This window comes from Salvia splendens, chromosome 6 (genome assembly GCF_004379255.2).
Source record: "Salvia splendens isolate huo1 chromosome 6, SspV2, whole genome shotgun sequence".
Classification (NCBI taxonomy): domain Eukaryota; kingdom Viridiplantae; phylum Streptophyta; class Magnoliopsida; order Lamiales; family Lamiaceae; genus Salvia; species Salvia splendens.
This window is the reverse complement of record NC_056037.1, coordinates 3,654,882-3,679,537: the sequence shown is the minus strand read 5'-3', so window position 1 is coordinate 3,679,537 and position 24,656 is coordinate 3,654,882. Positions and strand designations below refer to the sequence as shown.

The 24,656-nt window shown below is 39.0% G+C and overlaps 2 protein-coding genes across 2 annotated transcripts; one reads left to right on the top strand and one right to left on the bottom strand.

The window, feature by feature from the left end:
- Nucleotides 1–13,562: 13,562 nt before the first annotated feature.
- On the top strand, nucleotides 13,563–16,736 carry LOC121806720 (low affinity inorganic phosphate transporter 1-like). Its single transcript, XM_042206846.1, has 2 exons — nucleotides 13,563–13,682; nucleotides 14,946–16,736. The coding sequence occupies exon 2, from the start codon at nucleotides 14,952–14,954 to the stop codon at nucleotides 16,572–16,574; it is 1,623 nt and encodes a 540-aa protein (XP_042062780.1). The 5' UTR covers nucleotides 13,563–13,682; nucleotides 14,946–14,951; the 3' UTR covers nucleotides 16,575–16,736.
- A 719-nt stretch (nucleotides 16,737–17,455) lies between these two features.
- Nucleotides 17,456–19,517, bottom strand: LOC121806447 (phosphoenolpyruvate carboxylase kinase 2-like). Its single transcript, XM_042206484.1, has 3 exons — nucleotides 19,158–19,517; nucleotides 18,037–18,475; nucleotides 17,456–17,850 (listed from the first exon to the last, which is right to left on the bottom strand). The coding sequence occupies exons 1-3, from the start codon at nucleotides 19,500–19,502 to the stop codon at nucleotides 17,795–17,797; spliced, it is 840 nt and encodes a 279-aa protein (XP_042062418.1). The 5' UTR covers nucleotides 19,503–19,517; the 3' UTR covers nucleotides 17,456–17,794.
- Nucleotides 19,518–24,656: the final 5,139 nt, after the last annotated feature.

Here is a 24,656-nt window from a genome sequence, read left to right as displayed (position 1 = left end):
ATTTTATATTCTGTGTAGTATTGATTCGGATTTTATTGCATAAATAACTTCAATTTTCCATATTTTTATTTCTCAATGAATTTCCTACATGATATAACTAGAGGGACATAGGAATTTTTTTTTGTACAAATATTGTAAAAACTTTAATCACGTATGAAGTACTAGAACTTATAAGGAAATCACTTAAGAAGCTGCTGACAGAAATGTGACAGAATTTATAAGTCAGCGAATTTAGGGATTGCCAAAAATGCCCTTCAAGCTATTTGGACATTTTCGTCCGAAAAAGTAGCTAATAAAACTTTATTCGTGATTATATTTAACATTAGGCCCTTCTAGTGCTATTTTTTTTTGTTAAAGGTCACTGGTGTACAAGTGTAAAAGTTATGGTTATTTGGTGCAGTTGACTCTTTTAATAAAAATATAGCAGTAGTACTTATTCTATTTTCCACTTACCCAATTAATTCTCTCTAGTCTCTCACACACTCTATTTTTCTCCATTTAACTAAATTCACGTTTCGATATTTGTTTCTGTTTTAGGCTTACAAAATAAAACATACGGAGTAGTATACATATTATATAGATCAAAATTAAAGCTATTTTTTGAGTAATAGTCCTCACATGCATGCCACCTGATGGTTGGGCGAATTTTTGATGGTAGTAAATGCAGGTAATGAATATAGATCACGACACAAGGAATTACGTGGTTCGATTTACTGAGGTAAATCTACGTCCACGGGAAGAAAGGAGGGCAAGATTGTATTGCTTGATCTGGTTTACCAGCTTACAAATACAGACTTGCTATATGTTATTTTCTCTCTCGAGAGCCCTCCTCTATCTGATCTAAGTTCTATTTATACATTGAACTAAGATCGTGGCTTGCATCACCACTAACTAGGTCGTGGCTTGCATCACCACTAACTAGGTAGTGGATGTCGTGGAGGTCATGAGATCCTGCATGGGTCCACTATCTCTTTGTTTGGTCCGCTATCCTGCATGAGATCCTGCATGAGTTGACACCACTAAATAGATCGTGTAGTGGAGGTCGTGGAGGTTCTGCATGAGTCCACTATCTCCCAGTTCGGTCGAATACTGAGACCGAACTGCTGAACTATTGCCGAGCAGCTTTTGCCGACCTGAGAGTAGAGCTTGATTGGTCGGCTTTTACCGAGCTGTAGGCTGGGGCCGAACTCTTTGGTAATGCCGAACTGATTGGTCGGCTTTTACCGAGCTGTAGGCTAGGGCCGAACTCTTTGGTAATGCCGAACTGATACTCTTCCTTGGTCTTTGGGCTGATGGGCCGTCACTGCTATTGGGCTTGTTTAGTACGTACCCCATCACCACCTATTGACTATTCGACCATAATCAATAAATATCTTAAAGGGTTCTGTGATAGTATTTCTTTTATTATTGTACTTAATTATATAATAATTTTTCTTTCATTATGGTTGATATTAAACTCCATCTTGTTGAAAGTCGTCTTCCGCGTAATTTTTATTATGAGGATGACCCAATTGCACTTTTCTGAAAAGAGTAGTATACATATTGATTTTTTTAATAAATGAAGTCAGACTTGCAACTTCTTTATGTTGGACTTTTAATATACTATAATTACGTAATGAACTGTTTGTTTTAGTCTCCACTCCTAATTAAGTCCTATCATTTGTAAGCTCATGTGAGTTAGGTTTCAGTGTTTTTTTTAACGGAAATTGGTAAAGTAGAAGAGAAATATATTGAAAAAATAGTTGAAATATTTTTGAAGTATTGTGAACGGAAATCAAGGCTCACCTACTTGTAGAGGTAAAACTGACCAAAAATACTTAGAAGACTAATTTTGTGAATCGCGAGTGATGAATCCGCGAATTTCCGATGTTTGTAAATGCTGGTAGAGAATAAATATCACGACACGGAAATTTACGTGGTTCGATTTACTGAGGTAAATCTACGTCCACGGGGAGAAAAGAGGGCAGAGTTGTATTGCTTGATCTGTTTTCTACAGCTAACAATACAGACTTGCTATTTGCTATTTTCTCTCTAGAGAGCTTTACAGAAGTTAACAGAAGATCCTTTATCTATCTGACCTAGGTTCTATTTATATTTTGAACCAAGATCGTGGCATGCAGCATTTATTAGGTAGTGGATGTCGTGGAGATCGTGGCGACCTTGCATGGGTCCACTATCCTGCCTGAGTTAATGACTGCTTGACACCACTAAATAGATCGTGGGTGTAGTGGAGGTCGTGGAGGCCTTTCATGAGTCCACTAACTCCTAGTTCGGTCGAATGCTGAGACCGAACTACTGAATTATTGCCGAGCAGCTTTTGCCGACCTGAGAGCAGAGCTTGATTAGTTGGTTTTTACCGAGCTATAGGCTAGGGCCGAACTCTTTGGTTGTGCCGAACTGAACTCTTGGCCGAACTGAACTCTTTCTTGGGCTTTGGGCTAGCCGAGCTGTCCCTGCTATTGGGCTTGTTTAGTTCGTACTCCATCACTACCCCCCCCCGGAAAGCGAAGTGAATTACTTCGGCGAAGCGAGTCACTTCGGCATTCTGGATAAAGGTACGGGGTAAGTTGATGTTTCTTTGGTCTGATGAAATAAACATCTTTGACCGGACTCGTCTTTGGTCTGATGAAATAAACATCTTTGACCGGACTCGTCTTTGGTCTGATGAAATAAACATCTTTGACCGGACTCGTCTTTGGTCGGATGAAATAAACATCTTTGACCGGACTCGTCTTTGGTCGGATGAAATAAACATCTTTGACCGGACTCGTCTTTGGTCTGATGAAATAAACATCTTTGACCGGACTCGTCTTTGGTCGGATGAAATAAACATCTTTGACCGGACTCGTCTTTGGTCGGATGAAATAAACATCTTTGACCGGACTCGTCTTTGGTCGGATGAAATAAACATCTTTTGACCGGACTCGTCTTTGGTCTGATGAAATAAACATCTTTGTCCGGACTTGGCTTGTCGGTCTGATGAAATAAACATCTTTGTCCGGACTTGGCTTGTCGGTCTGATGAAATAAACATCTTTGTCCGGACTTGGCTTGTCGGTCTGATGAAATAAACATCTTTGTCCGGACTTGGCTTGTCGGTCTGATGAAATAAACATCTTTGACCGGACTTGGTTTGTGTTCTAATTTGGCGATTTTTGTTGTCGGGATCGAACTTTCCCTTGTCCTAATTCGGCGAATTTTATCGCGTGGATCGGACTTTCCTAGTTAACCGAAGTGGTCTTATGCAGTAAACCTCTTTGACTAGACTTGGTCGTCCTTGGTCTTATGAGGTAAACTTCTTTGACCGAACTTGGTCGTCCTAATTCGGCGAGTTTTATCGCATGGATTGGACTTTCCCTTGTCCTAATTCAGGCAAGTTTTATCGCGAGAATCGGACTTTTGTTGCAGTTCGTTTCAGACGAAGTGCTTGATTCTTAAGCAGAATTGTGGTCTTGTATCCTCTTTAGAAGCTTTGACACACAATCTTTGGCTTGTTGCAGCTCGTTTCGGACGAACTGCTTGTTTAAGCTGAATTGTGGTCTTGTATCCTCTTTAGAAGCTTTGACACACAATCTTTGGCTTGTTGCAGCTCGTTTCGGACGAACTGCTTGTTTAAGCTGAATTGTGGTCTTGTATCCTCTTTAGAAGCTTTGACACACAATCTTTGGCTTGTTGCAGCTCGTTTCGGACGAACTGCTTGTTTAAGCTGAATTGTGGTCTTGTATCCTCTTTAGAAGCTTTGACACACAATCTTTGGCTTGTTGCAGCTCGTTTCGGACGAACTGCTTGTTTAAGCTGAATTGTGGTCTTGTATCCTCTTTAGAAGCTTTGACACACAATCTTTGGCTTGTTGCAGCTCGTTTCGGACGAACTGCTTGTTTAAGCTGAATTGTGGTCTTGTATCCTCTTTAGAAGCTTTGACACACAATCTTTGGCTTGTTGCAGCTCGTTTCGGACGAACTGCTTGTTTAAGCTGAATTGTGGTCTTGTATCCTCTTTAGAAGCTTTGACACACAATCTTTGGCTTGTTGCAGCTCGTTTCGGACGAACTGCTTGTTTAAGCTGAATTGTGGTCTTGTATCCTCTTTAGAAGCTTTGACACACAATCTTTGGCTTGTTGCAGCTCGTTTCGGACGAACTGCTTGTTTAAGCTGAATTGTGGTCTTGTATCCTCTTTAGAAGCTTTGACACACAATCTTTGGCTTGTTGCAGCTCCTTCACCCTTTGGTTGTAATACCGGGCTACTTGCTCCTTGTACTTGGCTGCTTTTATGCAGGCCAGTTCTCTTCTTTCTTCGGCTAGATCTAGCTCGGCTCTCAGTCCGTCCTCCTTCAGTTCTGCTGAGAAGAAGTTTAGAGTTCGGAAACTGGGTATGCCGATCTCAACCGGAGTTACGGCTTCAGGGACGATTTAGTCTTCTCGGCAGGGAAAACATCAATGGTCAGGATTACTCCATCATATTGTTGTTCGTCATCGTCTTCGGGATCCTGTTGCCTTTTCGGATTCTGAGGAAAGCAGCTCGTACCCCTCTGCTTTTTGTTTTTTGTTTTTCGGTTGCTTGCTTTGGTATTTTTTTAGCGTTCCTGTTTTCACAAGAACATCAATATCTGCAGCCAAATTTCGGCACTCCTCGGTATCGTGACCGTGGGTTTGATGGAAGGAGCAATATGCATCAAGACTTCGGCGTGTGGCCGATTTCGTCATCCGTTTTGGTTTTTCGAACATTTCGGAATGTAGTTCGAAAATTTCTGCTCTTGACTTGTTCAATGGTACGAACTGAGCGGGGGGCGTCTCAGGATTGAGACATGGTCCCAATCTACTTCGTACCGGTGCCCTCTGAATTCTTTCAAAAGGAGTTTGGCGAGGAAGAACATGTCGGGGGTGAGGATTCTCTCTCCTGGAGGACACGTCACTACTGCGGTAGTGACTTTCATGTCTGAAGGAGGAGGGAGAATCCCCCGTTTTCTTCTCCGGCTGCTGGCTTTTTTGCAGGAAGGCTAAGAACTCCTCCTGCTTCTCGGCCAAAAACAGCTTGACAACCTCATTTAAATCGGGCTGCTGGGAAGATTCTGTGCGATGACTCCTGGAGTGGCTTGCTCCTTCGTGAGAACTGGAAGTAGATGTCTCCCGAGGCCGTTTTTCAGACCTGCGAGCTAGACTTACTTCCTCACGGTTGTCACGGACAGAATTATGGGTGTTACGTGATCTGGAATGCATTTTTTTTTGGTGGAGGAGGATCAAAAACTCGCTTTATCACAAATTTGGTTCTGAGTTTCCCACAGACGGCGCCAGTGATGAATCCGCGAATTTCCGATGTTTGTAAATGCTGGTAGAGAATAAATATCACGACACGGAAATTTACGTGGTTCGATTTACTGAGGTAAATCTACGTCCACGGGGAGAAAAGAGGGCAGAGTTGTATTGCTTGATCTGTTTTCTACAGCTAACAATACAGACTTGCTATTTGCTATTTTCTCTCTAGAGAGCTTTACAGAAGTTAACAGAAGATCCTTTATCTATCTGACCTAGGTTCTATTTATATTTTGAACCAAGATCGTGGCATGCAGCATTTATTAGGTAGTGGATGTCGTGGAGATCGTGGCGACCTTGCATGGGTCCACTATCCTGCCTGAGTTAATGACTGCTTGACACCACTAAATAGATCGTGGGTGTAGTGGAGGTCGTGGAGGCCTTTCATGAGTCCACTAACTCCTAGTTCGGTCGAATGCTGAGACCGAACTACTGAATTATTGCCGAGCAGCTTTTGCCGACCTGAGAGCAGAGCTTGATTAGTTGGTTTTTACCGAGCTATAGGCTAGGGCCGAACTCTTTGGTTGTGCCGAACTGAACTCTTGGCCGAACTGAACTCTTTCTTGGGCTTTGGGCTAGCCGAGCTGTCCCTGCTATTGGGCTTGTTTAGTTCGTACTCCATCAGCGAACATGTAAGAAATATTGATATTTGATTAATCTGAGTTAATACTTCATATAGAAAGAGACATATCTGTCTAATTATTACGATTTACGACTGAAATTTCTATATATATATACACTAACATTTTCAACATATTTTATATACATAGAAGAAAAGTATCACTCGTACTAGCTATATGATCATATAAGCAAAGTATAGCTGGCGTATTTTTCATGATGCATTAGCTATATTTAAAATAATACTCTCTCCGTCACTAAAAAATGTGCACTATTTCCTTTTTAGTCCGTCCCACAATAATATGCACTTTCTAATTTTAGAAGTCTTTTCTCTTTAATGACGTGAAACTCATTCTCCACTAACAATACTTTATTTACTTTTTCTCTCTACTTCTCTCTTACTTCACCAATTTTACATTAAAACTCGTGTCGATCCCAAAGTGCATATTATTTGGGGACGGAGGGAGTATTTGAATTTAACACACATGCATTAATTTTATCTACTCCGAGATTATTATTAATTGAATCCCTAAACTAAAATCATAGTTCCGACCCTAATGATATCATTGCTTCGTTATTTAAATTTAAGCATAATTAAGTCACTAATGACGGCCAATATTTGAAACGTGTCACACTTTTTAATTAGTAATCGCCGCCCGCCGCTGCGGTGTGCGGCGGAGAAACGTTGTTTGATGGCTACACTATCGTTTGTCTTTTGACATTAAAAGAAAAAAAAATGAATAAGCAATGATTGCTTAAACTCTAAAGTTGGGGATTTACCTCTTCCAAATTTTGTCCTCTCAAAGTGGATCGGTGGAATTCCCACAATCAATGGGAGTTCTTTTATAAACTGAACGCTTGAGTAAAAAAACGACGAACTCTAGTTCATGATACAAATAAGAAATTCAAACCGTAAAATAAGAAGATAAAATCCTAATCAAGAGCATAAAATAATGGAATAGCAACTACGAGACATGAAAAATATCGTGACAACTATTGTAATTTGAAAACCTAAAGCTATTCTATAAAATTTCAATCGCGTAAGAACAAAGTTCATGAGCGACATCTCTGTTAATTAATTATGTATAATGAAAAAATAGAAAATTTATGGAAGTTATTTTTCACAAGTTAATGAAAGATGAATAATATTTCTAAGTTATAAGTAAACGTATATTAGAATATTATCGATTGAGACAATAATTGGACTACCTTGTACGCCGAATAATTTAACCACTAAAGTCAAACTAGGAGTTCCATTTATTCTTCTCATCAACATGCATTTTCTTTCCCTTTTTCTATTTTTCTAAAAAAATATTGTAAATTAAAAAAAAAGTGTATGTATGTAAAAGATCAACAATATTTAAACCGCTTTTCCACTATAGTTGTTTGAAAATGATTGTTTCTTTAAAACTGAGTAAGTTTGATGAAAGCCTAGTTTCCAACTAAAAGAAGCAAGATAAAAGTACTAGCACATATATACATAACTTTACTAGTAGTAGCACTTACTACTATAATTTATTTTTTGGTGATAAAAAATCAGTTAAGGTTTGTTTTGCAATTATACTTGTTTTAAATAAAATCTGTATTAATATAGAAAATTACTGGTGTGGGACAGCCAAAATTATAAAACAGAGGATCTCATATATCTCTCGGACTTGTAATAATTAGTGCAATATCAGTCTTTAACCAATTCTAATTGCTTCATTTAGTCTCTAGATGTTTAATAGTCTTATCAAAATATCCATAGGAATAAATTTTACCAACCTAGCTCAAATACACTAGCTTAGAAACGAGATTAGTTTAATAAATAAGTTATAGTGTTGGATTCATCATTGAATCATAAGAATAGATGCAATTTAAGTAAGGACTGAAACATATATGCGAGAATATTCCTCAATATATTTACTCCATTATGTAAAAAAAATTAAAAGAATTCCGATCCCATGATTCTCATCATTAGAGTTTGGATTCGTTGCAGGAAAATGTCCAATTTTACTCCAAAATTTACTTAGAATATGACATATACTTTTGGAACGGCTGTAGAAAAAATATTAATAAAAGATTTTTTATTTAAGACTTTTTTGAACATTTATTAAATCAGCATAATACATTAATCTAGCATCTAGCTTAATTATAACTATGTTTAGTGGTGTGATCCGTTGCTAACTTTTATTAAGTTGTTAATTTGGTAACGCATCAACATAGTGTATTAAAAATGTCAACACGATGATAATAAAATGCCAAAATAAACTTAAGTTGATATTTTAATAAACTGTGTTGACTTAAATATTTAAATGACAATACAGTTTATTAAAATGTCAACACAAATATGTGTTGATATTTTAATGAGATCGTATTGATATTTTAAATATGCTACGTTGATGAGTTAGCAACTTAAAAAAAGCTAGCAACGGATCACACCTAATAAATTTTTTATTTGCTTTTACTTTCTATTCCTCGGTTAGACATTTTATTCATCATTTCGAAACCATTTTTTTTTGTTTTTGCAATTTTTCTCCATTTCTTTTTTATAGTAGGTATGTCCGCCAATTGGAATTATCAGGCGAATAAGGGGAGGATAATCATCTAATCAACCAAATTGCATTTTATCGTCTTACTCTCAGATTTACATGGGTCTTCTATTTTTTTCCTTTTGTCTGTTTTAATTGGGTCATCAAAGTTTTATTATCCCCACTAATTTGTTTTCCATTACAAAAAAAAAAAGTTATCAAGTTTCCTAGGAGCTCATTATTCATTTTCTACTCTAAAATTATCAAATTCAGGTATATATCGATCACACAAAATAATCGGAAAACAATAAAGTAGAATGTATGTATATATTTAATTATTTGACACACACCATAAGAAAAATAGATAAAGTGTCGCAGTTGATGTACTCCGTATTCAAATTAGATAGTGTGGCTGTCACAGTTGACATGGACTTTTCTCATATGTGCCTATGGACCCCTAATTGAGAATGCAAGTGTGAATGGGCCATGCTGCAGCCATGTAGTTGGGGAACAATATATATACATATTTAATATACTACGTAACATAGGGAGTAGAATTCTTATCGTTAAATAATAATTTAATACTATCAAAATTAAAAGAGGCATCTTTGGTGTGACTTTTGGTGTAACCCTTTTCCAAAGTCCAAAGTCCAAAGTCCAAAGTCCAAAGTCCAAAGTCCAAAGTCATATTTCACTATAATTAGGAGCATTTTCACTATAACTTTGGTGTAACCAAAGTCCAAAGTCATATTTCACATATAATTTATATAAACCCATCTTGTACGTCAAGGTGATCTTAATCAACTACTCACATAGTTTTATTTTGTTTTTGTCGTAAAATTGGAATCACCACTTCTTTTACCTAAAATTTATATACTTCCTCCATTTACGAAAAATAGGACACATCGTGAATTACACGGATTTTATTGTGGAATTGGTAAAGTAAGAGAAGTAGTATTAGTGGAATATGAGGTCCATATTATTAGTAAGAAAAAAAGTAAGAGATAAGTAGTGTTAGTGACATGTGAGGTCCATATTATTAGTAAGAGAGAAGAGGAAAAAATAAGAGATAAGTTGTTGAAAACTTTCATTTTTTTAAATGGGCTCTATTTTTAGTGGACAACCAAAAATGATAAATTTGCTCTATTTTCGTGGACGGATAGAGTATATATATAGGGGTGCGTTAAAATGCTAACATTTCTTAAATTGCTAACATGCTAACTCATCAACTGAAAGGGTTGGCAGCGGAAGCGTGCATCAAATTGATCACATAATAATTCTGATCTATATAGCAGATTATTTAGACAAAATCTATTCGCGTAATTCGCACACGTATCATGTTCGTAACTTGAATTTAATTCATGCTTTAGCGTAATTGAAACCTAAAACATGCTTACTACGGAATTAGCCAATTTACCTTGTAGATTCTCCAAAGAATCGAGGTTGGCTAGCGCCTTCTCCACGTGAAGATCTTGAGAACCTAACCACGGATCTTCTGACTGGTTCCCGGAGTGTACACTGATATCAGTGTGGGTTGATCTCACCAGAATACTAAGACTTGAATAAAGAAGATGGAAACTGCTCACGGAGGGAGCTGAAATCGTCCTTCTTGGAGAAGGAGAGGGGGACGAAAATTTGGAGAAAATATTAAGTGTATTTTCTGTCTCCTTTATTCTCATATTTATATTAAGTCACATATAGGGCTCAGTCAGGGATCTATGGAAGAATTTGGATATTGTCTCCCCCAATTAGTTTTTTACTAATTAAATTAAATCCACAATTTAATATAAGCTTATATTGGAATATTACGAGCAGCCACTACAGAAGTAATATTGCACTGCCCATCCAAATCCAAAATTACAAGTATTCCGAGTTTTCATTTGTTTGTCGTTCATTTCCCGCGCTTAAGATAGAAACGGCCATTAATTAATTAATTAATGTCTGCTATGAACTTAATTAATTAACATATTATTAACTCCAAGAGTGGACTTGGCAAGAAACGCCTATTTATTATTCATAGAGTAATCAAACTCCAACTAGCTAGGTTCCGAATAATAAAACCTTGTTTCGAGCTCCTCTTGTGGACGTTATCAAACGAGACTCACCTCGCGCACGATTCAATATAATAGCAATTCTAGCATCGCTAGATATCAATCACCACTACCCAATATACTAGGATTCTTGGGTTGCGAAAAACTCGCACCATTTGGTAAGTGAAAGTAGTGCATAACCAATACCGTATGCTCATTACTAACGTACATTGATTACGAAATTAATTATCAAGACCTCGTCTTTCACTAGATAGCATAAAGACTTGTCTCGCTGTTAGATCCAATTCAGTGCTATACCACACCAATGTCATCTTATTTCAGTAAGACTTAGAAATATGTGGACTGACATTGCAACCTTTCACGATAGGTAGTCTAGGCCTATCTGGGTTGTGCAATTCTTATTTTTCTTTGTTCAGAACTGACCATGTTACCTTAACGTGGACGACGCCCACAACCGGTCTACTAAAATAAAGACTTAGACTTTGTTACGTTGCTTATACATTTAAATATGCAATAAAAATGTTCATTAATCGTAAAACATAACAACATTATGACAAAAATAATCTGTTGCATCCATTGGAAAATAAAATATAGAGTTTTACAGTATTCAATCACTCGAAATGTGATTTCTAGTATACAAACTCTAACATCAACGTAGTGTATTAAAAATGTCAATACGGTCACATTAAAATGTCAACACATATTGTCATTTTTAGTTGTATTTGTGTTGACATTTAAATATTAATGTCTACACAATGTATTAAAATATCAACTTAAGTTTATGTTGACATTTGAGTATCACCATGTTGATATTTTTAATACACTACTTTGACGAGTTAGCAATATTAGAGGTTTATCTAACAATTTTCATTTAGTAGGCATTACCGATTGCATGATAGTAATAGGTGGATTGCAGTGTAGATTGTTGCGTATTGCAGTATAGGCATAGAATGTTTCAGATGCAGTATATATATATATATATATATATATATATATATATATATATATATATATATATATATATATATATATATATATATATATTGCTTTTTTATACCGTTATTTTGCTATATAGATAATAATGTAATACTCACCACTCTATACTGCATTTCACGTAGTACGAGGTTGGTGATACTCATGCAATCTATAGAAATCCATATAAAACGCTTACGATTATATTGTTGGATACGCTCTTAATATTACTGGATAGCATGACACCTGACAGCACGAGGTTGGTGATACGTTGTCAATCTAATTATGATGGCACCGCAATGCTCCCATGTGTAATTCGCGTGTATACATGGTTATGATTTATTGGTGATATTGTCACGCATCGTTTACTCCTTGTCAACTTCCGATGTCACTGACTTAAGTCGGCTTGCAAACAAAAAAGAAGGCCTCGTTTTTATATTTTTATGTGGAAAAGTACTCCTCTTTATTATTGAATATGACAAAATTTATAGGGAAATGAACTCGATTGCATGATTAATTAGGGGGATTTTTAACTATAAAAACTTACTGTGAATTAAGGTTATATTAGGGTCTCAGGTGTGTGAAGCAACTTGTCTATTGAAATTATATGCATAATGCACCTCATTATTGCTTTAATTATTAATTCAGCATTCTATACGGAAGTCAAACATATAAAACGACGCATATTTCGATTAAAAACGCAAACACTAATCACTACAAAAACTAACTTTATAGATAAAAATAACGGCTATCAATAATTACTCCCTCGTCCTTAATTAATAAAACAATTTATTATAACATGTGTTTTAATATTTAATTGATAAAATAAATAAGATATAAAAAATGTAAAAGAAAGAAAAAATATAGTGAAAGCGGTATTAGTACACTATGAAGTTCACATTATTAGTAGTGCGATAATTAGTTAAAAACTTTTCATATTTAGACTTAGCATAAATTTAAAAGACAACGTAAAATTGTAAAATTAATCTATTTTTTTAGGACGGAAAGGGTATTTTATAAAGCGCGTATTGTTAGGTCCGAATTACCGAAAACTGCACCCATTTAACTAAGTAGTAGTACAGTCCTTGAAAACCAAATGATAATTTATTTTTATTTTTTTGAAAGCAAATGATAATAAATTTATATCTACCAATATGTATGGATAATGGATTGTACTTAGCAAGTCGTATCTATTTGTAAAATATATGGCTTGAACTTATCAAGACGTATCCATTCAAGCAAGAGAAAATTATTTCCAGTATAGAGAAAATTATTTTCAGTGTAATTTCCCCATTGTGCTGTATTTATTTCTAGTGAGACGGTGTGTCGGTTACGTTTTTTTCCTTTTAAAAAATAACTCCTATATAATGGAAGAAATTACAAATAAATCAAATAAAATTGCAAAGGATGTAAATTATAAATTTCCTTGGTCAATAAATTAAAACACGATCATTTTAGTATTGTAAGGGATAACGATAGTTAAATAATTTTTCTTGAAAAGTTGTTTTTGTTCATGAACTTAAAACATGGCGGTTAATATCATGAATTTACGTCTTCTATTGTCCCTATATTAAATTCGACATGGCACGTTGAATTATATAGGTATTCAAACTGGTTAATACAAGAAACGATCTTAATTTTAAAGATATGAAACAATATTGTTTTATACTTTATTCGGGTTTAAAATTATTCCTAAAAAATTACCTCAAATTACAAATAGCGGAAAATTCATTAAAAATTTACTACTACAATTTATATGATAAGAGTCAACTTTAGGTTTGTGAAAAATAACAAAGTTCTGTTACCCATAGTATACTAATACTACTTCGTCTTATACTTGCGAATTATACCTTTTCTCCTTTTTGATACCGAGGATATTCTTTTTGAAATACAAAAGTTTTACTTTCCAACAAAATGAATTTAATGGGTAAAATAAAACACACCAATCCGTTGACCAAGAGATTGTAAAGTCTAAGCCACACGTGTCAAACCCATAAAGGTAGAGCTGTTGAATATGGGACCCGAACCCGAATATGCCGCATAGATTCTTCACATCGTATATAAATACGAACGAAACCACCTTCGTATTTCCTACTTCCACATCGAAATCGAATCTGTTCCCTCTCTCTCCTCGTGTTGCTTTTTTTCCCCCTATAATTACTGAAAAATATTTGAAGAAAAAGTAAAAAATCAAGACTCTTCGATTCTGAAGCACAGCTGAGGTCAGTGTTTTTTAAATATTTATGTTTTCTTCTTTTATTAGTTTATATCTGATCAGAGATGATTATATATGAGGTTCAAATGCATTTGCTGCTTGAAGAATGAATATGTGAAAAGAGGACTTTTTTCACCTTATTGAAAAGAGAATTTTATCTAATTATATATCTCTTGAATTGATTGTGAATTTGAGTTTGAAGAATCACGCAACGATTATTAGTTACAATTCCTTCTTCTTTTATTTATTTTTCATATTGAACTTTTTTAGTACTCCCTCCGTCCCATGCTACTCGCACTTTTCATTTTAGGCCGTAAATTTGGGATTGATTTTTTTGTGTAATTAAAAAAGAATTTTAGGTGTAATGAGACATCACTTAATAAAAGAGCTCTTAACTTAAACTAACATATTAATTAAATGCATTAATTCTAACTTAAATTATAAATAGTGTAAGGACTTTGTGACGAGCCGAAAAGCAAACGTGCGAGTAGCACGGGACGGAGGGAGTACTATTTTGTTTGCTCTATTTTCAAACGGCCTTTCCAAAGTTTCTGGGAAAGTGCCACCTTTTGCGGTCTCTTTTTATATTGTGAACCACACATTTATGATATACTAGTATCTTTTATGAATCCAATATATTTCATTATACAACATAAAATTTTATTTGAAAACTTTGGTTAATGTAATTATCATACTCAAAATTTTGTACTTAATGGTATATCAAAAAATATTTATCATAATAATTGAAAATTTTATAAATGTATATTTTCTATTTGACGGCGTGGACACATACGTAAATTGCGGAATGAGCATGTTCGATAACGATAATAAGTATTGAAATTTCAACATTCAATAAAATAATTATAGGGATCTGTGCTATATAGAAACAGCTGTGGGCATTAATTCTAAAATTTTGACTTATACTACCATTATTGACTTCAGAAGTAGAGTTTTCCTTCTCATCTCGTGTCATTGTCAATATGTCATCCATTTCCATGTCCTATCTAAACAACCATTCATCACTTTAGAAACTTCTGTTCAATAAACTCTTAAACAGGAATAGTATGCTTGGAAATATATCATTTTCCTATATGATTTATATCATGTACTACTACTACTTCAGAAAAAGAATAATACTAGTATTTCTAAATTCTTTAAAATCATGTCAAAATTTGACATATTTATTTATAATCAACAACGCATCTTAATTTAAGCACGTTTATCTTGATTCGCACCATTAATTTAATTGTGTCTTGGATTAATTTTTTAGGTAGTTATGGCTAAGAAACAATTAGAAGTGCTAAACGCACTAGACGTTGCCAAAACACAATGGTACCATTTCACGGCGATCGTGATCGCCGGAATGGGATTCTTCACCGACGCCTACGATCTCTTCTGCATCTCTCTCGTCACGAAGCTACTCGGCCGCCTCTACTACACCGTCCCGGGCGCCGAGAAGCCTGGCTCCCTCCCCCCTAACGTAGCCGCCGCCGTCAACGGCGTCGCCTTCTGCGGCACCCTCACCGGCCAGCTCTTCTTCGGCTGGCTCGGCGACAAGCTCGGCCGCAAAAAAGTCTACGGCATGACCCTCATGATGATGGTCATCTGCTCCATCGCCTCCGGCCTCTCTTTGGGGAGCCAGCCCAAGGCGGTCATGGCCACCCTTTGCTTTTTCCGCTTTTGGCTTGGCTTTGGCATCGGCGGTGACTACCCTCTCTCCGCCACTATTATGTCCGAGTACGCCAATAAAAAAACCCGCGGCGCATTTATCGCCGCGGTTTTTGCCATGCAGGGATTTGGCATCCTGGCTGGTGGAATGGTGGCAATCATTATGTCGGCCGCATTTAAGGCGGCCTACCCCTCCCCGGCATATGAGGACAACGCGGTCGCCTCCATCCCGCCCGCCTCGGACTACGTGTGGAGGCTTATTGTCATGTTCGGTGCGCTCCCTGCTGCCCTTACCTACTACTGGCGGATGAAGATGCCCGAGACCGCCCGGTACACCGCCCTTGTCGCGAAAAACGCGAAACAGGCGGCGGCCGACATGTCTCGGGTTTTGCAAGTGGATTTGGAGGCGGAGCCCGAGCGGGTCACCGAGGAAAATCGGAAGCAATTCGGGTTGTTTTCGAAGGAATTTCTCCGGCGACACGGGCTCCACCTCCTGGGGACCACGAGCACATGGTTCCTCCTCGACATCGCCTTCTACAGCCAGAACCTCTTCCAGAAGGACATCTTCAGCGCGATCGGGTGGATTCCGGCCGCCAAAACGATGAACGCTCTAGAAGAAGTGTACAAAATCGCAAGAGCTCAAACGCTGATCGCGCTCTGCAGCACCGTCCCCGGCTACTGGTTCACCGTCTTCTTCATCGACAGAATCGGAAGGTTCGCCATCCAAATCATGGGGTTCACAATGATGACTATCTTCATGTTCGCTCTAGCGATTCCCTACGACCACTGGACCCACCGGGACAACCGGATCGGGTTCGTGATCATGTACTCGTTGACGTTCTTCTTCGCGAATTTCGGCCCCAACGCGACCACGTTTGTAGTCCCGGCGGAGATTTTTCCGGCGAGGTTCCGGTCGACGTGCCACGGAATCTCGGCGGCGGCGGGGAAGGCCGGGGCGATGGTGGGGGCGTTCGGGTTTCTATACGCGGCTCAATCGAAGGATCCGAAGAAGACGGATGCAGGGTACCCGGCCGGGATTGGGGTGAGGAATTCGTTGCTGGTGCTCGGCTGTGTGAACGCGTTGGGGGTGTTGTTTACTTTCTTGGTGCCCGAGTCGAATGGGAAGTCGCTGGAGGATATGGCAAGGGAGAACGAGAATGAGAATGAGGATAGGAATGAAAACGAGATTACGGAAATGGGTGTAAGAGATTCTAGAACTGTGCCGGTGTGATTCAGATGGAACTTGGCCATACTTTGTTTGTGTAATATGAATATGATGTGGTTGTGTGTAAGGGCTCCATATCTTAGATGATAGTACTATTTTTAAGCCATCTTGTATTGTACCAGTCGGTTTTGAATGTAAACGGAATTCATTACCGAGATTATGGATTAAGTCCTAAAACTTAAAACAACCAACACAACATTATCATACAAACTGGGTTTCATTTGCTATGTGAAACTAGGACATGGAAATGTGCATAATTTAATTCACATTTGATTGGTCTAAGTCTTTCTTTTCTGCTAATAATTCGGAGGCAGTTATGAAACATTATTTATTTTTTGTTATAAAATCGAAGAAGATGAAGATGCTGTGCAAGAGATCTTTTATCAGAACTAGATCGATAATAGTATTCTAATCAGAAGTCAACTGTGAAGATCCAAATCACCACCATTCCAACAATTTTGCCATGATATTCGGCTGATTTGTAGAATACAATTTTACTCACATAGTGATGTAGATTAATTATTTTTCCTATAGTTTAACTGATTATCTGTCATGTATATTTTAAAGTGATCACATTCATACCATGATACCAACACAAAATCACTAAGACTTGATGTAACTAATGGACGAGTGTTTAGCCTTATCGTGTCGATACAATAAGACTCACGGTAGTTTCATGCTGTGTTTGGCTAGATCCGCGTCGTTTTGTATAACATGATAATTTTACTATGTTGTAATTGTATCCATGTCAAATCATGTTCTAGTTTTGGGAGATTGTTTTCTTGATGAACTAGAAGATGAATTCTTACAAAACAATCGGCTCTTGTTCTTGATCTCAGACTAATTAACAAAAACTTAACAGTAGACAGAGAAATTTGGAACTAACCTGATGCAAATGAGAAGTTCAAAATCTTATAAAAAGAAGACTTGATCAGCCAAATTTACAGGTGATTGGGGGTCTATTCTCTTCAACATACTAATAAATTGAGAATCAAAGAAGGGAAAAACAAAAGGCTAGTGCTTATACAAACACTTCCATTGAAAGGAAGGCACTCGCCATTTGATGCTACTAGTTCCGATTTCTGCACGAACTTTGTACAAGACCATGGTGCAGAACATTCTACTACTACTACTACTATATACATAGCTAAGTTTATGGACACAGTGCCTATAAAACGGGTTCATATCCATTTACTCGGTTCTTGGCTGCATTAAAAACAACATACTCAAGCAAGAAGACCCACGTCTATGGAGTCGCCACCATTTGTCATCCACGGATGCCCTTCACAAACGGAATGTGAAAGCTAGTTTAGTACTATTACATTGTTTACATATAAAAGCAAAAAGAGAGGATATGCAGCTTCTAATCACTAAGAAACAACAAGCATGACAACCATTCAATCACTGCAGCATAGTATTCACCAAAACAGAGAAAACAAGACAGTTATTAGTTGGCATATATGCTTACTCAAGACTTGGTCAGCTGAGAACCTTCGAGACACATCCTTGCTAAGCATTCGTCTCAGCAGATCCTTAGCTTCTGCTGAAACTGAGCTAAAAACTTTCCTCGGGAATCTCAGGTTCGCCCTAAGCACAACCTCAAAAATCTCATGTGCCGACTCTCCATAGAAAGGAGGGATCCCGGCTAGCATTATGTACAATATGACACCTGCACTCCACACATCAACCGTTTCGTTGTAGTCCCTGCCTGCTAATACCTCCGGGGCAACGTAGTAGGGGGTCCCGACAATCCCAGACATCAGACCTCCACCGCCAAAACACTCAGCTGAACCAAAATCCGCAAGCTTTAGCTCGTTGTAGCTGTTGAAGAGAATGTTATCGGGTTTGATGTCACGATGGGCTATTCCGTGGTTGTGGCAGTGTGCTATGGCCTCCATTAGTGGCAACTGCATAAGTGTGTCATGATCAAGTAAGTTAGCATAAATATCATACAACAAAACCATCTTTGAAGAAGGCAACTCCTCTACTTTTACTATAGTTGGGAATTTGTTACTACATACAGTTACAGATATCAACTAATGAAGAAAATTGATTGCAAAAACAGCAATTCCCCTAATTCATTATCTCAAACAAGGAGAAACTTTACATGTGCTCAAATCCCACATTGTTTAACACAAGAATGGTCAATGACAATCTCGTGTGAATCTTTCCAATGTCCATTCCAAGTAAATAATCATATAATTTCCTAACTTCAATTTAGGATCGTATAAGAAAAATTACCTGATTATAACTACAATGAACACCTTGTCAAATTTCTCCAAAAATTGCAGTAAGATATTTTTATGTTCAAGCTCAACTATGATCTTTACCAGAATTCCTCTGATTTTTAATTTTTGAGAAACTGATTATTAACAGCTTCAACAAAAAAAAACAAGGTTTTCCGGTAAAGTACACAAAAACATAACAAATTGGGGGAAAAAGGGATTCTTTTGAACCAAATTTGGGGAAACATTCTAATTAAATTTTATTTTCAAAAAAACAAAATTCCAGAAGCTAAGTATAATGTGTCTACAGAATCGCATTCAGTAGAAGAATAAAAAATCAAAGTGAGAGAAAAGAAGAAGTAACCAGGAATCGGCGGGCTTCGGACTCGGCGAGAGCGGGGCGGGCCGTGATCCGCTGGAAAAGATCGCCGCCGGCGCAATACTCCAAAACAACATGCAGGAAGTCGTCGTCCTCGTAGACATCGAAAAAACCGATGACATTGGGGTGGCCGGAGACGAGCTGCATGAGCTTGGCCTCGTTTTGGAGGCAGAGGCTGTCGACGGCGTCGTCCTGGATGAGGCGCTTGTCGATGGACTTGACGGCGAAGCACTCTCCGGTGAGGGTGGAGTGGCACCTCGAAACGACGCCGTATCTGCCCCTACCAATTTCGTCGCCCACTGTGTAGTCTCTCTCTAGCTCTCCACTCATCACTTTTTTGTTTTGTTTTTCTCTACAGGATCAAACAGTTCGTACGGTGGGGTATATTTATGAGAGAGTGTGTGTGTTGTGTTTGGTAGTTGGAATTTCGGAGAGGAATATTCGGTTAAAATAGGCAGCCAATTATATGAGCACACGTGTTATGCGGGTTGACGGAGGATTGACGGTTTTCGATCAGGTGTTTCCTTGTTGACTAATATTTTAATTTTGCACCAATACAAGAGCATCCACAACCGTGCTCTTGCCAAGAGCACGATTGTGGACCTGACCCCACTTTTTCTGTCTGCTCTCTGGCAAGGGGGACGGTTGTGGACCTGACCCCACTTTTTCTGTCTGCTCTCTGGCAAGAGCACAACTAGGGGTGGGACGATACGATATATCGTATCGAAAATGTTGTATTGTATATCGTATCGAAAATATCGATATGAAAGAATTTCATATCGTTATCGTATCGAAAGTTTCGATATATCGAACTTTCGATATGGATAATATCAATATCGTTATCGTATCGATATTTCATATCGAATTTCAGTACGATATATCGATATCGTATCGAATACCCTATATTATCGATATTTTCGATATAAAACGATATATCGAAAATATCGATATATATCGTATATTCGATATATATCGTACATTCGATATAAAACGATATATCGAAAATATCGATATATATCGTATATTCGATATAAAACGATATATCGCGATATAAGGAAATTCATATCGTTATCGTATCGAAAACTTACGATACAGTATCGTTTCGTATCGAAAATTACGATATATCGAAAATCCGATAATTTTTCGATATTTTTCAATACGATACGAGCGATATATCATTTTTCCGATATTTTTCCCCAGCCCTAAGCACAACACCCACAGCTGTACTCTTCCGCAATGACGAGCACAATTAATTTAAAATTCAATTACACAAAAACATTTCCATAATACTAAAATTCATTAAAAAACCACAATAAATATTACAAATTACAAATAAAATAAAAAAAGACATAATTAAAGTCCTAAAAATTAAAAATTACATAATTAAACTCCTAAAAATTAAAAATTACATGATTATTGGCTAATATTACCCGAGGAAGACTACGCATCCGGCGGCACCAACCCCAATTGTTTTTTGAGACTCAATATCATGTCCGCGTGCGTTTGAAGTTGCTTGGGGGTCATAGTTGACCTATCGGCCATATTGAGTTGGACCAAAAGGGCCCACAACGAGTTGTTCGGGGGTGGAGGTGGAACATAGGGTGCGGGTTCGGGGGCGGGGGCCGATGGAGTCGCGGAGCGCCGGCGGTCGGCCGCCGCCTTCTTCCTTCCTTGCGGTCGGCGTTGGGAACCGCTTGGTCCGGCGTCGGGGCTACCCAAGTTAGCTCCGGCGTTTCCTGCCAAACGTTGAGGTACTTGAACGACTTACCGTTCAAGGATTGGTAGGTGCTCAGCGCGGCAGTGATGATGTCGACCTCGCTCCGGCTGCTCCCGGCATTCCGCGACTCCTGGAGGAAATAGCCATTGAACTTGCCAATTTCTCCGTTGGCTCGGCCGATGCAGTTGCGCACCATACTCTCGTTGCGCTCGATCATTCCCGGCGGCCGGTTTGCATTGTACTGGCGAGAGACGCGCCACCAAAAGTAATCGCCGGATTGGTTCGTGCCAACCGCCGCATCTTCGGAGATTTCGAAGTACGCCTTGAACAATTTATCCATCTCCGCCGGAGTGTACGGTGTTCGGACACCGCTACGAGTAGGAGCCGGCAGAGTTTGGGAGGGGGCGGTCGGCCTAGGCTCCGGTGTCCACCCGTATCGCCCTTCGGAGGCACCTTGATCGTCTATTGGGTATGGCCGGTAGCCACCCGGAACGACCGAATCTTGGGTGAGAGGAGGGGCCGAATATTCCGTTTCCGGACTAGGAAACGGTTGTGCACCAAACCATTCGGGGTTCCAACCGTGAGAGGGCGGGTTGTCATCGCCTTGGCTGGACATTGTTAGGGTATGAGAGAATGAAGATGAAAATGGATATGGGATAATGAAGATGAGAATGGATATTGGAGAATGAAGATGAGAATTGTGTAGTTTGATGTGAATTTTTGGGTGTGAAAGTGGGGGTATTTATAGATGAAAGTGTGTATTTTGGGGGGGGGAATAAAAAAATAAAAAAATAAGTGTAAAAAACGGTAATAAACGGTTATAATTTTTTTGGGAAGTGAAATTTTTTTTCTTTTTTTATCGTTTTTTAATTAAAAACCGATTTTAAATTAAAAAAACATTTAAAGGCAACGGCTATGCCGTTGCCCAATCGTCGCGCGACACGTCAGCTGCTCGCTGGCGCGGCGCTGCTCGATGCATCGAGCAGCGGCGGCGAGACACATCCGTTCCAGCGGCGCGGACTGCGGTGGCGAACAATTCCTTCCAAAAAAAAGATTTATAAATAAGAATTGAAATATAAAATTGTAATAATTCCTCCTCCTCAAGGAAATATCCCTTCAATATAGGAATAGATAGAAATAAATATAAAGATTAGTTGTGGGAAATCATGAATTTGGGATTTATTTGCTAATATCTTATATCGAAAATATCAGATTGTCTACTTGTAACATACTATTATTAATGTTTTTCGATGAAACGAATTTCTATTTTTATGAACAGAAGTGTTTTTTCTCACCGTCATTAAATAATTCTTATTCATGTTGATTGTTGTAAAAGTATTAAAGATGGAATGTCCTTCATGTGGTAATCAAGATATTAAGATGATCGGTAAGGGATTTACTCCATATAATGTGGATAAGATTACTCCAATTCTGGAATTTGTTATTGGATTTAAAGGGTTTTTGATGATTGGGCGAATTTTTGATGGTGACAAATGCGGGTAAAAGAAAATATAGATCACGACACAAGGAATTACGTGGTTCGATTTACTGAGGTAAATCTACGTCCACGGGAAGAAAGGAGGGCAAGATTGTATTGCTTGATCTGGTTTACAGCTTACAAATACAGACTTGCTATATGATCTTTGATGTCTAGAGAGCTTTCTTCTCTTCCCTAGTCTATCTGATCTAAGTTCTATTTATACATTGAACTAAGATCGTGGCTTGCATCACCACTAACTAGGTCGTGGCTTACATCATCACTAATTAGGTCGTGGCTTACATCATCACTAATTAGATCGTGGATGTCGTGGAGGTCATGAGATCCTGCATGGGTCCACCACTAAATAGATCGTGTAGTGGAGGTCGTGGAGGTTCTGCATGAGTCCACTATCTCCCAGTTCGGTTGAAAACTGAGACCGAACTGCTGAACTATTGCCGAGCAGCTTTTGCCGATCTGAGAGTAGAGCTTGATTGGTCGGCTTTTACCGAGCTGTAGGCTGGGGCCGAACTCTTTGGTAATGCCGAACTGATACTCTTCCTTGGGCTTTGGGCTGATGGGCCGTCACTGCTATTGGGCTTGTTTAGTACGTACCCCATCACTACCCCCCCGAAAAGCGAAGTGAATCACTTCGGCGAAGCGAGTCACTTCGGCATTCTGGATAAAGGTACGGGGGAGGCTGACGTCAGGGGACGTGCCTTGCGCGTGACTGCATTAAATGCGACAGTAAAATCCGGCCGTTGAATCCTGAAAAGGTGGGAGTCGAAACGGTGCGATGATTTTGAAATCTTCTCCGAATCTGATAAATACGTCCTTTCTTCATCATTTGAACACTTTTGCTATTGCTTCTTCTGCATTCTCTCTCTTTTGCGTAAAAATTTCCTTCCGCTTTCAAGAATTTCTTCAGAATTTCTTCAGACTTTCAAAGAGTAAGAACCATGTCTTCTTCTTCTTCTTCTGAGTCAGGTAGCGGTAGGAAAGGGGGTAAGGGGTCTTCTAGCCGGAAAGAATCCGGGGAGAAGACCGTAGAGTATTTTCACAGCATCTTGAGTAAGGATACTGTGATATCCTTACACGAAAAATATTTTTTTCCTGGGGGGAAGGTTGCGATTCCCGACGACCTTCATAGGGCTGACTCGCCGCCGGAGGGTTACGCCACCGTTTATGAAGCCGGCTTGGAATGCGGGCTTCGTTTCCCTCTTCCCCCTGCCTTTGTAGAGCTACTAGATTTTTTTCAACTCCCTTTAGGTCAGGTGACTCCGAACTCTTGGAGGCACTTATCGGCCTTTGCTGCCGAACTGCGTAGGCTAGATAAGGATCTGTCTCTGAGGGCAATCCTTAATTTCTTCCAATTTAAGAGGAAGGGATCTTGGTTTTACTTGATCCCTTTACAGCCCTTTAGAGCCTTTTGCAAAACCAAGTGGCCAAAGTGGCAACATCGCTTCTTTTTTTATAATAGGACAGCGGCTCCGGGCTTTCCCTGGAGAGGGCCGAAGTCCGTGATTCCTCATCCTCGGTTAGAACCGTTGAACGAGCTCGAGGGCGAGCTCAATAAGATTCCTATGATTAGGAAGCAGTACCTGGAGTCTGAGCTCGTCAAGGGCGACTTCGTGTTCGACTCCTCGTCTTCGGACGAAGAGACTGAGGGTGAGGACTTCTTTTTTGTGCCTTACTGCTTTTGTGGCGAAAACTAACCTTGCTTTCTTGCTTTTTGGCAGTGAACTTGCTAAATAAGATTAGCCGCAAATCCTCCGAGCTTAAGGAGCCGGAGAAACAGAAGGCTACCAGCTCGGCGCCTGATGCCGAGAAGAATCCGAAGAGGCAGAAGACCTCTTCTTCGGATCCAAAAAAGCCGGAGTCCACTTCGGCAAAGGGGAAGGGGAAGACCCAGAAGCCCCCAAGAGCGCCGGAGAGAGACATCGTCTTGGCGCCCCCTTCGGAGCATGTCTGTGAGCCTTTTGCATGGCCAACGGACTTTGCTGAGGTAACTTCTCTTCTTGATTCTTTGGCTTTGCTTCTTTCCTATGTTTTTTTGGTGGCCCCTCTGTTGACTCTTTCCTTTTTCCATTTTCAGAGGAATAGCATGCTCAGCAAGCTCGTCGCAGTCGAACTCTCTAAAGCGTCCAGCGACTATGCTGAGATGCAGAGGAAGTTGGCGGCTGCTCGTCACCAGGCCGAACAGGCTAAGGCAGACTTTGAGAAGGCCAGAGCTGCTAGGATCTCGGCCCAGGATGAAGCCCAGTTTGCCAAAAACCAGCTCGTCATCCAG